The following is a 12,901-nucleotide window of genomic DNA, read 5'->3' as shown; positions in this document are numbered from 1 at the left end:
CCACCTGCAGGGTCACAGGTACGCAGCCAGCTCGCCGCAGCCACGACCCCCGGGCAGCCTCCGTGCAGCGGACACAAAGGCACGGCCCAGCTTGCACAGAGAAGCAAGAGCCACCAGCCCAGGGGGAATTTCGCTCTGCAGAAGAGACCGACGCACTGGAGCGGGATCAGTGCTCACCAGCACAGTTTTCGGGGCACCCTCCGAACCTCGGGGAGCACCTCCAGCAGCCCAGCACTGCCTGCCCAAGGGGAAAGGGCAACCTACTGCCCGGAGCCTCCCATGCAAGAGCCAGCCCCACTTAGCTAGCGTGCCCAGGCTCCCAGCACTAGGTGATGCATACAGAGCAGCTGGAGCCTTGTGTTCTGGGTCTGTACAGCGCCGTGCACAGTGGGGCCCTGGTCCGTGAGGGGGGCTCTAGGCGCTACGGTGATACACATACTAAGTACCGGAATCCTCCCAAGATAGCCACAGATCTGGCAGCAACTGGCGTAAGAGGCAAACTCAGAATCCAACTCCTGAGCACTCCAGCCAAACGCTCCACAGCCTTACCCTGCTGCCCACAGCTCCCACCAGCCTGTCTGGCCCCAGAGGAACTTCTCCAGTGCAGCACTGATGGCTCTCCCACCACCCCTACGTCCTCACTGCCCGGGACATCCCAGTGCCACGCCAATCCGCCGCTGCAGCTACTTGGGCCCAACTAGCCCAAGTCAATGCTGCTCTAAGTGGGTACCAAGCCAGCTCCAGATCAGAAGAGTATCAAGGTACGTTTCTGGTCACCTTTGCACCCCACCTCCCCAATCTCAGGCCCCTTATGTCTCAAATTACTTCACCAGACTGTCGAGAGTTGCTTCCTGCTTCGCTGTTCAAACCTTCACTTGAAGGCTCTCTGAAAAAAGAACTAGCAGCCCATTGGTAACAAGGAGAGATCCCACAGTCCAGTTGGCTTTCCCTTTATTGCTGCCAAGTCCCCTGCCATGCACCCTACAGTGCAGCAAGGACATTGCTGGGCAAGTCCCCACACATGCTGTCCTGGCAGCAATGTGGAGAGTGGGGAGCTGTGCAGCTCAGGAGGGGCATGACAATGGTCTCAGAGCAGCAATGCAGGCCCTGTGACATTATCACATGCTTGCAGTGAGCCAACTCTTGCAGTATTTGGTGTCTATCTTAAAGCCCCAGCTCCTGGAGTCACAGGATTCTGGGAGAGTCTCAGCTTCCGCTTTTCTCACAGCCCTTGTCGTTGCAGAGAAAAGCCTGGAAATGTGACGTGAGTGTGCCCTGAGGCCTCTGAAACCAGAAAGCAAAGAACCCCCCACATTAATTATCAGCATCGTTCAATCTTTCGATTGCAAGCCAATCTGGTGATTTGGGGGACCTGCCTCTGGATTCTTAACAGTAGGCCCCCATTGTGTACATCCCTCTCCTCATGAGTTTCTGTGACTCTGGGCGCTTCCCTCAGCCAGGGCCATGAAAGCGGACAGTCAGCTTCGCCGCCCGGCTCTCCTGCTGAGCTAGCCCAGTGCTGGTGCCTTTGGTTTCTCGGCACTGAAAACAGAAGGGTTTGAACCAATCTTTGTTTTGTTTTCAGCCATAACATCATGTTTAGAACTTGGCTTCCGCAACACCTTTCACAGTTACAAGATCTACGCCTTGGGGCCGATTCTTGCTGACGATGGGCCCGATTCTCCACTGCCAGGCCCCTCGTGTGTTCCTTACACCCCAGTGCAAGGTGGGTGCAGAACAGACGGGCAGTGTCTGACACTGGTTTGGCACAAGGAGCAGGAGGATGGCACACCAGGCCCAACGGCTGCAATGTAGAAGTCTCCAGGGCTCGATGTTTTTGGTTGTAATTAGACAAGCGCTTTAAATGTTTAGCATGGCTCTTAATTAGGAGAAGCTCCAGGAGCCCAAGCATTTGCTGTGCTGGGCAGCCCGCGACACACACCGATGCTGTCTCGTCGAGGGGCTGCCTGTCTGGCATTCAGATGAGTGGCTGGCACTGCGTGTACCGGGGAACTGCTGCGGTATTAGACACAGTGCTAGGCTGCCTGGCAGCAGATGGGGAGGAAAGGAGGCAGAGAGTCAAACCAGCAAGGAACAAATCGGGGTCCGCACACCTACACTCAGCTGGTCCCACTGAGCCAGTGGACCCACGGCAGAGGACAGCCCCACCTGCTTGGTTGCTGTGGCATCAAACGGGCTCCGAACATCAGCCCTGCCCAGGACCCCCTGTGCCCCAGGGCCCTCTCCACGAAACAGCTCCCTGTGACCCTGCTGCATCTGGGCAGCAGCTTGGCAGGGAACCACAGCAGCTGCACCTAAGACCTCAACTGTACCAGTAGCCTCCAGCTGGCTACAGAGTGCTGGTTCCCACCATGGCACTTTGACCACCCATTGCAAGACTGGGGTTTGGCACCTGGTGGAGTCAGAATGAGGAGAGCATTCTGCAGGGATGCCCCCTCTCTGGCCCTGCCTGCAGATGCATGTCACGGTTCTTTATAGGGCAGAGCGCCGAGTGAATGGGCCGAGGGCGGTGACCGCGGACGGCAGCCACCCTCCGGCTAGGGAGTTCTGCAGCCCGAAGGACCATTCGGGACACGCCCCCAACGTGGGCAGGGAGTGACCATAGTATATCCATCATGCCACACTCATGCCACAGCCACTCTGGAAAGGAAAGGGAGGGGTTGGGCAGACAACCCCGCTCGCACACGCACCAAAGCAAACCAAGGGGGAGGGGAAGGCAACCCAAAAAAGGAACACAAACCAAATGAAAACCCATGAAGCGAGCGGTGAACTACCTGGTCCATAAGGCAGCTCCTCTGCAGTGCTATGGGGGAGCCTGTGATAGCCAAAGGAACTGAAAAGAGGCAGATGGGAATGTGGTGGAGGAGGTGGAGGTGGAGGCAAGAAATGGAACGGATGGGACGAGGAGTCACCGTTAAGCACAGCCGCTCTGGGAGCTGGGAGCGGGATCTTTTGGTAGTGGTGGGGAATGGTGACTGCGCCCCACGGACCTGCTAATAAAAACATAACAAGAGACAAAATGAAAAAGAAGCAAATAATCAAGAGACACGTAAAGCAACCAAAACCAACTGGCCAAAACGAAAGCAAAGCCAAGCCAGGAAGGAGAGCTGCATCGCACCCGGACCCCTCGAGAATCCAGCCCCTCCGGGCTGCAGGGACTGGACCCAACCCCAGAGGGCAGATTCCAGCTCCCCGCCGTGAGAGCCTCCCCGGTGCCGGCTGGCTGGAAACCAACAGGCCATAGAACTCCAGGCGGCCTCTCTCCAAACCCAAATGGAGCAGCAGGGCCTGGACCACACGGTCGCTAGCTGGCAGAGACCAGAACCCGCTGTGCCAAGCACTCTGCCCCTCGGCTACAGGACACGCAATGAGCGCCATCAGGGCCCGAGGCTCAGGGGGACCCTCAACTTCCCCTTGACGCATGCATGACCTTGCAACCAGTGGGGGGCAGCAGTGTGCGGACTCCCACTAGCACCTCCCAGCCGGAGCTGGGGAGGCAAATCGCTCGCACTGACCCCAGCACTGTCCCTGGGAGCGACACCAACCACCCTCCAGAGCAGGACACGGCCATCACCATGGGGCAAGGGGCTTGCACACACATAACCTGCCCCTCCGCTGGGTACACCCAGGGACAGCCAGCGACTGGGGCAGGCACAGGAGCCGCACACCGGCTTCCCGCTGCTAGAATAACATCCGGGATTAAGAAGCGTGAGCCGTCCAGCACTCAGCTCTACACGTAGCTCTGGAAACGAGACTCCAGATCCTGCACAAGCAGGCAGCAGCCTGGCCCGTCACAGCCCGACGCACACTCTGGGTCCAGCAAAAGCCACCTGATCATGTTCCCCCCCATTCACACCCCAGGAAGAACTCTCCCTCCTCTGCTCCCTGCACAAACACCCCAGCCCCTGGCCTCCTGACACCTGGCTGGCCTCCTGACACCTGGTTCCCTGGGCCAGCCATTGAAGCCCTGATCATTGCAGTGCTGGGGCCTTCATGCCCCCTCTGATCAAAGCGCCCTCTCTGTCCTCCAGGTGCCTCCAGGTGCCTCCCCTGGCTTTGACGAAAGAGGAAACAGCCCCTGAGCCATGGCTGGGGGGTCTCACTGCTTTGAGGAACCCGCCTGCTTTCTGCAGCTTGCCAAACTAAAGACAAATCTCCTGGTCTCCCTGATCTGCAGTGATAACCACAGCTCTGGCACAAGCTGATGTTCATAGAATATCCGGGTTGGAAGGGACCTCAGGAGGTCATCTAGTCCAACCGCCTGCTCAAAGCAGGACCAATCCTCAATTTTTGCCCCAGATCCCCTAAATGGCCCCCTCAAGGACTGAACTCACAACCCTGGGTTTAGTAGGCCAAGGCTCAAACCACTGAGCTATCCTTCCCCCGAATGTTCTTTCGGCGCATTTCTGTGCCCTGGTGCCATCAGCCAGTGTTGGAAAAATCGCCCCATAACAGAGCTTCTCCCTGCCTTGCTCTCTTCAGACGCCCAAAGAATGAAAGGTTACCCAGGTCTGGCTCATTTCAGCTCTAACGTGAAGGTTGCCACCCCCTGGGTGTGCCCCATGACCGCCAGTTGGGCTAAGACCCCACAGGGACCGCGGAGCCAGGTTAGAACTCGACAGCAGATGGGATCCAGTCACCGCGTCGCTGGACGCCACCCCCATGACCGTGCCACTGGGCCGAGCCTGGGCCCGCTCCCTGCAGCAGTCCTTGGATCCTGCTACCAGGACGGTGCAGAGCCTGTGGTCCAGCGGCTCCTCAGCTGACGCGCCACGTCACCGCAGCTCAGCCAAAGGCATGCCGCGATCCACGGGACCACCCTGGCTGAATCGCTCCCTGCCCGTTCCCTGGGCTTTCAACTGTGGCTCTCTGAACAGCGACGCGGAGTCGGCAGCTCCGCGCACTTGGTCTCCCAGGACTCCGGGGCAGAGGGATTCAGGTTACCAATCAGGAGGTGGCTTTTCTAGCCGACAGCCCTGCAAAGAGCCTGGGATCTGAGCGCCAGGCCGGGCTGTGCCCGCAGTGCGCCTCATCCCCAAGGACAAAGGACAAGGCCCCTGCCTTAGGAATCCCACGCGGCCCCATTGCCTTGCCCAGGTTTGCCCTGGTGCAGCCAGTCAGGGCTTGACTCTGCCGGCAAAGCACAAGAGGGAATGGCTCCAGCTCAACCCCCCAGGGCCGCGCTTCCTCCCCCTCCCCGCCTTGCACTCAGGTGACCCAGGTGGAAAAGACGTCAAAAGGTGGAAGGCAGGGGAGAATGAGGGCCCCAGGGCGGGTTAACAGGGCTGGCACGGGGGAAAGCGTCTCGATTTGTAAGCTGAGCGAGTCGGATCTGACACCCCTGAGGCCAAGGTGACCCGACACCCCGTTCTTAGAGCCACGTTCCAGAGCACAACAGCCTTCCCAGAGCGTGGGGAGGGGAGGATCTCTGTGCTCTGGCGGGTCTCCAAGGTCTGAGCTGACCTCTTCCGACACGCTCGTTTTCACCCCGATGCAGCCCCTGCCGCCTGAGCCCGGAGCCAGCTTCCTCCGCAGACCCAGGAGCCGCAAAAACCTCTCCCGACAGGTGACGTTGCAGACAGGTCAGGACCTTGGTCTGGGGGGAGCTGGTGAATGGTGAAAACTGGCCTGTGCGAGGCAGGGGCTCTGCCGTAGACCCCCCGATCCTATGGGCATGAGACACACAGGAACTGCAGCCAGAAACCCGACTGCCTGGGCAGCCAGCTCGCTGAGCAACTGGTGTCCACACACCCCTGGGGTGCGCCTAGGCATGGCCAAGGAGCTGCTCTCGCCCCCTGCGGGGTGTACCCCATCGCAGGGCGTGGGCTCCCCACCTAGGAAAAGCTGGGAGTCACTCCAGAGCCATTCCATGGGTTGGCCAGCAGGGGGTGTGCAGGAGACGCTCTTCCAGCCCCTCCCCAGCAGACCCCCTCTGCACCCGGCTAGCATGTGGCTTCTACCAGCTGCCCGGGCATCCGCTCCCGCCCCCCAGGTGCTCTCCCAGCCTGCCCCACCCCGCCAAACCCCACTGGGTGCTCTCCCCCCGTCTGTCCTGCCCCACCCCCCCACCAAGCACAACCCCAGCCCTCTCTAGGAGCAGGGTCAGAACCCCAGAGCCGCCCCAGCTAGAACGAGACACGCTCCAGTGTAGAAACCTCCCCCACTCCCGGCACCCAACCCCGCTCCACCTCGCAGGCAAGCCCCTGGCATCGCGCCCCGAAGAGCCACGCCCAGGCCCATGGAGGGCATATGGCCCAGAGGGGAGATCCCCTCCGCTGCCGGTGTGGCCCATGAGAGCTGATCTCCGCTGGCAGGGAGAGAGCAAAGGGCCGCATGGCCCAGTCTGGATGGCAGTGGGTGCCAGGCCAGCACAGAGGGTGGGCACTGTGTGCCCCCATGGCCGGCTGCAGCGCTCAGCATGTGCTGAGCTTTCAGGCTGGTTGGCCTGCATTGCCTCCCCTCCCCGGGGGCAGGGTGCCACAAGCCAGCCGGTCACTGCGCCCCTGCAGGGTTTGCGCGGGAACAGGATCGTGGCCCCTTGCCAGCTCCAGCAGCTCCGGTCCTCAGGGGTGGTGCTACAACCAGCTGCTGTGGAGAGGAGCAAGGCCCTGGGTGTGGGGAGGGCAGATGGGCTACTAAGAACAGAAATCCAGGGCCAGATTCAGAGCAGCGGTGCCGGGAGGGGAGACTTCCCGCTCCGCGGCAGGGCAGCTATGACCCGTCCCATAGGAGCTCTGCCAGCTGGGAGCTGCGCAATCAGCTCTGGCCACGCCACTTCCCCAGCCAGCCACGCCCACCATTGAAGCCACGCCTCTCCCCGCAGGCCCCAGGCCACATCACGTGGGACCTTGGCCACGGCCGAAGCCCCGGAGGAACCTGGCCCCGCGCTCCCATCTCAGCTGAAGGTCGGAGCAGGGCTCGCACTCGCAGGGTCCCTGCTCCTGGCGGCATCTGGCAGTGCCCCTTCTACCCTCCCACGCTACCCGTGGGGCTCATGGGGCTTGCAGGCCCATCCGGGGAGACCCAGCCCAGGCCCGGTGCCCGGGTGCTGGGTGCGGAGGCGGCAGGCGGGGGCGGGGGTTGGGGAGGGACGGGTATTTGCCTGTGCGCTTGCTGATCGCTTCCACGAGGCTGGACGGGAAATAGCCCACGCGGTCATTGCCGGTCCGGTTGTCATGGATACAGCCCTTCCACCTGCCGTCCGCATGCTGCTCCAGAACCTGCACAACAGAAAGGGCCAGAGAGGGGGGCGCTCGCGGGCGGGACCGGGGCCCGGCCGTGGGGACGGGAACCACCGGTGAGAGCCAGCCGGCGGAAGAGAAGGGGGCAACATCCTGCTCCAAGCGCCTGCCAGCGAGGGCTGGTACCCCGGGCTGGCGGCTGGTGATCTGCTGCACCCATCTCGGCAGCAAGGGGGCAGTGGCACTAGGAGGGACCATAGGGAATGGCCCAGCACTGGCCAGATGATGGGGTGGGGCAGGGACCGTAGGAAATAGCCCGGCGCTGGCCAGGCGGTGGGGGGGCAGGGACCGTAGGGAAGGGCCCGGCGCTGGGGGGGCAGGGACCGTAGGGAACGGCCCAGCGTTGGCCAGGCGGTGGGGGGGCAGGGACCGTAGGGAATAGCCCGGCGCTGGCCAGGCGGTGGGGGGGCAGGGACCGTAGGGAAGGGCCCGGCGCTGGGGGGGCAGGGACCGTAGGGAACGGCCCAGCGTTGGCCAGGCGGTGGGGGGGCAGGGACCGTAGGGAATAGCCCGGCGCTGGCCAGGCGGTGGGGGGTGTGACGATGTGACGCAGCAGGGAGGGGGGAGTGTTGACCTGGGAATGTGCCCTGGGGACGGGAGACCTGAGAGCCTGTCACCTGAGCCAGGAGGGGGAGGGGGAGGTGACACCTCTGCCCAGGAATGTGGACGGAGGCTGCAGCAGGGAACCTGCTGGGTGGGTTTAGTTTCAGTTTGGGGCTGGGTGGAGGAACACAGGGAACCCCAGGGCTGGGCTCTAAGCTCCCTGCTCCCCCAGAAGGACTTCACTGAGGGGTCCTGGGTGTCCCCACAAGCTCTGTTTTGGACTGTGTTCCTGTTGTCCAATAAACCTTCTGTTTTACTGGCTGGCTGAGAGTCTCAGTGAAACCCAGGAAGAGGGGTGCAGGGCCTGGACTCCCCCACACTCCGTGACAACTGGTGGTAGCGGTGGGATCTACTGCACCCCGTGAACGGCGCTTCCTGCAGTAAGTGACTGGGGAACAGTAAAACGAAGGGGGATTGACGGGGACCAGGCGTGCTGAAGATTCAGAGAGAGACGGTTTCAGGGGGCGGTTAACCCCTGGGAGTGTGTGACCAGAGAGAAGGACTTTTGCAGTAACAGGGTCCCCCGGGGGATTGCAGCGAGCGGTCCCAGGGGCGGAGGAGTCTGCAGCTCGACCCTGGCAAAGAGGTGGTGACCTCAAGAAGGACTGGCACACTAGGGGCTTTTCCTGGAAACCGTGGACAGCTGCCCGGCCTGCGAGTGGCCAGCCGGGAGATGTACGCTAAACGCCTTAAGAGCGACCTGGTGGAGCTGTGCAGGCAGAGGGGGCTGCGCGTCGGGAGGTCCACCAAGGAACAGCTGATTGCCCAGCTGGAGGAGAGGGATCGCTTGGATGACCCGATCCCTGTCCCTGAGGGAAGCCGCCCGGCGGACGCAGCGTGGGCCCTGGGGCCTGACCAGGCTGGGAGGGGTCAGACTGCTGCCCAGGACACCCCGAGACCCTTCCTACCTATGCCTGGGGGAGGGGTTGTGGGAAGCCCAGCGAATACCGAGGGCCCCCTGACCCCAGCAGCCAGCAGGGGATCCTCCCAGCGGAGCTCCCCATCCCTGGAGCGGATGCGGCTGGAATGGGAGAGGGAGAGGAAAATGAGGGAGCTGGAGGATCATGAAAAACAACGTCAACATGAGCAGGAGGAGAAGGAGAAACAACGTCAACATGAGCAGGAGGAGAAGGAGAGGGAACGTCAGGAGAAGGAGAGGGAACGTCAACATGAGCAGCAGGAGAAGGAGAAACAGAGACAGCATGAACTGGAGCTGGCCAGGCTGAGGAGCAGTGGGGCCCCGGCTGCGGTGAGTGAGGGGGGACCCAAGACTGCAAGGAGCTTTGATAAGTGCTTCCTGGCCCAGCGGAAGGAGGGGGAGGACATAGATAGCTTCCTGACGGCCTTTGAGAATGCCTGCGAGCTGCACAGGGTTGACCCTGCAGACAGGCTCCAGTTCCTCACCCCCTTACTGGACCCCAAAGCCGTGGAGGTCTACAGCCGGATGACAGGGGCAGAGGCAGGGGACTATGAACTGTTCAAACAGGCCCTGCTCCGTGAGTTTGGGCTGACCCCCGAGATGTACCGGAGAAGGTTCCGGAGTCAGCGTAAAACGCCTGAGGTCACCTACCTACAACTGGTCAACAGGATGCGGGGATATGCCCGCAAGTGGACAGCGGGGGCCCAAACTAAAGAGGACCTGCTTGACCTGTTTGTACTGGAGCACCTGTATGAACAGTGCCCTTCCGACCTGAGGCTGTGGCTGGTGGACAAAAAGCTCGCGAACCCCCAGCATGCAGGGCAGCTGGCCGACGAGTTTGTGAACAGTCAGTCAGGGGGTAGCCGGGAGGAGTCCCAAAAGAACAGGCCCCCCCCGATGCAGAGAGAGAGTCACCATGGGGCCTCCCAGCGGGGAAATAGGGAGAACCCCCTCCAAAGGGGAACGCCAGGTGTCGGGCCCCTCCGACCCGTTCGAGGGGACCAACGTGACCTGAGCTGCTATCACTGTGGCCAGAGAGGCCACGTACGGGCCCAGTGCCCCGGGCTCCGGGACAAACTGAGCAGACCCAACCTACCCAGGGTTAACTGGGTAGGGACTCAGCTGGACGAGGGGCAGGCGACCCAGGAAAGGGGGGCTACCAGTTTGCCACCTGCTCAGGAGGGAAGAGTACCCCCAGCCAGCCCCGCCAGAGGGCTGGAGGCTCTGGACTCAGGGTGCTCGGTTTACAGGGTGGGTGCGGGGCTGTCCCTCCGGAGAGAGTGCCTTGTTCCCCTGGAGGTGGATGGGAGGAAGGTCAATGGATACTGGGATACGGGCGCGGAGGTGACGCTGGCCCGGCCCGAGGTGGTGGCCCCAGATCGGGTGGTGCCCAACACCTACCTGACCCTGACGGGGGTGGGCGGGACCCCATTTAAGGTGCCCGTGGCAAGGGTACACCTGAAATGGGGGACCAAGGAGGGCCCCAAGGAGGTGGGGGTACACCACCATTTGCCCACTGAAGTTTTGATGGGGGGAGACCTAGAGGACTGGCCAAGCGACCCCCAGACCGCCCTGGTTGTGACCCGTAGCCAGAGCCGGCGAGGGGCACTGCGACCTGACCCTGGGGAGGGTACCATACTGGAGGCGCGAGACCCTACTCGGGTGGGGAGGGAGCGCCGAGGGGCACGGCTCAGAGAGGCTGCGGCCTCAGACCTGGCCACGGAGGGGGAACCGGGCCCCATCCCTTCCCCAGCCGCTGAGTTCCAGGCCGAGTTGAGGAAAGATCCCTCCTTGCAGAAGCTCAGGGACCTGGCCGACCTCAGTGAGGGACGGACCATGAGGAGAGGCTGCCAGGAGAGGTTCCTGTGGGAGAAGGGGTTCCTGTACCGAGAATGGGCTCCCCCAGGGGAAGGGGAGTCCTGTGGGATCAGGAGGCAGCTGGTGGTCCCCCAGAAGTACCGCCGCAAGCTCCTGTCCCTGGCCCATGACATCCCCCTCGCAGGGCACCAGGGAATCCGGCGCACCCGGCAGAGGTTGCTACAGAACTTTTACTGGCCCGGGGTCTTTACCACCGTCCGGCAGTATTGCCGATCCTGTGACCCCTGTCAGAGGGTGGGGAAGGCCCGGGACAAGGGGAAAGCGGCGTTGAGACCTTTGCCCATCATAGAGGAGCCTTTCCAGAAGGTGGCCATGGACATCGTGGGGCCTCTCAGCAAGACGACCCGGTCGGGGAAGAAATATATTCTGGTGGTGGTAGATTTCGCCACCCGCTACCCCGAGGCAGTGCCCTTAGCTTCCATTGAAGCAGACACCGTGGCAGATGCGCTCCTGACCATTTTCAGCCGAGTGGGGTTCCCCAGGGAAGTCTTGACAGACCAAGGCTCCAACTTCATGTCGGCCCTGCTCCGGTGCTTGTGGGAGAAATGTGGGGTCCGGCATGACTGGGCCTTAGCGTATCACCCCCAGTCCAATGGGCTGGTGGAGAGGTTTAACGGGACGCTAAAGATGATGCTGAAAACCTTTATGAACCAGCACCCGCAGGATTGGGACAAGTACTTACCTCACCTGCTGTTCGCGTACAGGGAGGTGCCCCAGGAGTCTACCGGATTTTCGCCTTTCAAACTGTTATATGGAAGGAGGGTGAGGGGCCCCCTGGACCTGATGAGAGACGAGTGGGAGGGGAAGGCCACTCCCGATGGAGAGTCAGTGGTGGAGTATGTCCTGACCTTCCGAGAGAGACTGGCTGAACTCATGGGCCTGGCCAGGGAGAATCTGGCCAGAGCCCAGAGGAAGCAGAAGGTCTGGTATGACCGCACGGCGCGGGCCCGTGCCTACGCCACCGGGGATCAGGTGATGGTTCTCATCCCGGTGAGAAAGAACAAACTACAGGCCGCCTGGGAGGGCCCGTTCAAGGTCGTCAAGCAGCTCAATGAGGTAAACTATGTGGTGGAGCTGTCGAACCGGGCCCACCACCGCCGGGTGTACCATGTGAATATGATGAAGCCATATTATGCCAGGGGGAATGTGGTGTTAGCTGTGTGTGGTCAGTGGGAGGAGCAGGGAGATGACCCTTTAGTAGATCTATTCCCTGGGACCAGAGCTGGTTCCCCCCTGGAAACAATCCCCCTCTCGGATCAGCTCACCCCTGCCCAGCAAGCTGAGGTCAGGGGGGTGCTGCATCCGTACTGACAGCTGTTTTCCAACCAGCCTGGACGCACTAATCTGACTGTCCACCGGGTGCGGACAGGGTCGCACCCGCCGATAAGATGCTCCCCCTTCCGAGTCACAGGGAAAACTGCTCAGGACCTGGAAAGAGAGGTCCGGGACATGCTGGCTTTGGGGGTGATCCAGCCATCGGCCAGCCCTTGGGCCTCGCCGGTGGTGCTGGTCCCCAAAAGGGATGGGTCAGTCCGGTTCTGTGTGGACTATCGGAAGCTCAATGCCATCACTGTATCGGATGCCTACCCCATGCCCAGGCCGGACGAGCTCCTAGACAAGCTGGGAGGAGCTCGGTACCTTACCACCATGGACCTTACAAAGGGCTACTGGCAAGTGCCGCTGGATGCAGATGCCCGGCTGAAATCGGCCTTTATCACCCCTCTGGGGCTCTATGAGTTTCTGACCCTGCCTTTCGGCCTCAAGGGAGCGCCGGCCACCTTCCAGCGCCTGGTGGACCAGCTCCTGAGGGGGATGGAGAGTTTTGCCGTGGCGTATATTGACGACATCTGTGTCTTTAGCCAGACCTGGGAGGACCACGTGTCCCAGGTTAGACAAGTGCTGGACCGACTCCAGGGGGCTGGGCTGACTGTCAAAGCGGAGAAGTGCAAGGTGGGGATGGCTGAAGTATCTTACCTGGGCCATCGGGTGGGGAGCGGCCGCCTAAAGCCGGAACCGGCCAAGGTGGAGGTGATCAGAGACTGGCCCGCTCCCCACACCAAAAAGCAGGTCCAAGCCTTTATTGGGATGGCAGGATACTACCGAAGATTTGTGCCCCACTTTAGCGCCATAGCCACCCCCATCACTGAGCTATGCAAGAAGGGGAAGCCAGACAAGGTGGTCTGGACCGAGCAGTGCCAGGAGGCTTTCCGGGCGCTGAAGGAGGCTCTGGTCAGTGGCC

General features: G+C 61.7%; 1 protein-coding gene across 1 annotated transcript in view; it reads right to left on the bottom strand.

The window, feature by feature from the left end:
* CASKIN1 (CASK interacting protein 1) overlaps positions 1-12,901 on the bottom strand; it is a 169,478-nt gene that overhangs the window by 25,617 nt on the left and 130,960 nt on the right. The window contains 1 exon segment of the mRNA XM_074965006.1: positions 7,124-7,241. Coding sequence (XP_074821107.1) covers positions 7,124-7,241 — 118 coding nt within the window.

This window comes from Natator depressus, chromosome 10 (genome assembly GCF_965152275.1).
Source record: "Natator depressus isolate rNatDep1 chromosome 10, rNatDep2.hap1, whole genome shotgun sequence".
Lineage (NCBI taxonomy): Eukaryota > Metazoa > Chordata > Testudines > Cheloniidae > Natator > Natator depressus.
Note: the sequence above shows the minus strand (reverse complement) of the source record. Positions and strands in the feature narration are given on the sequence as shown.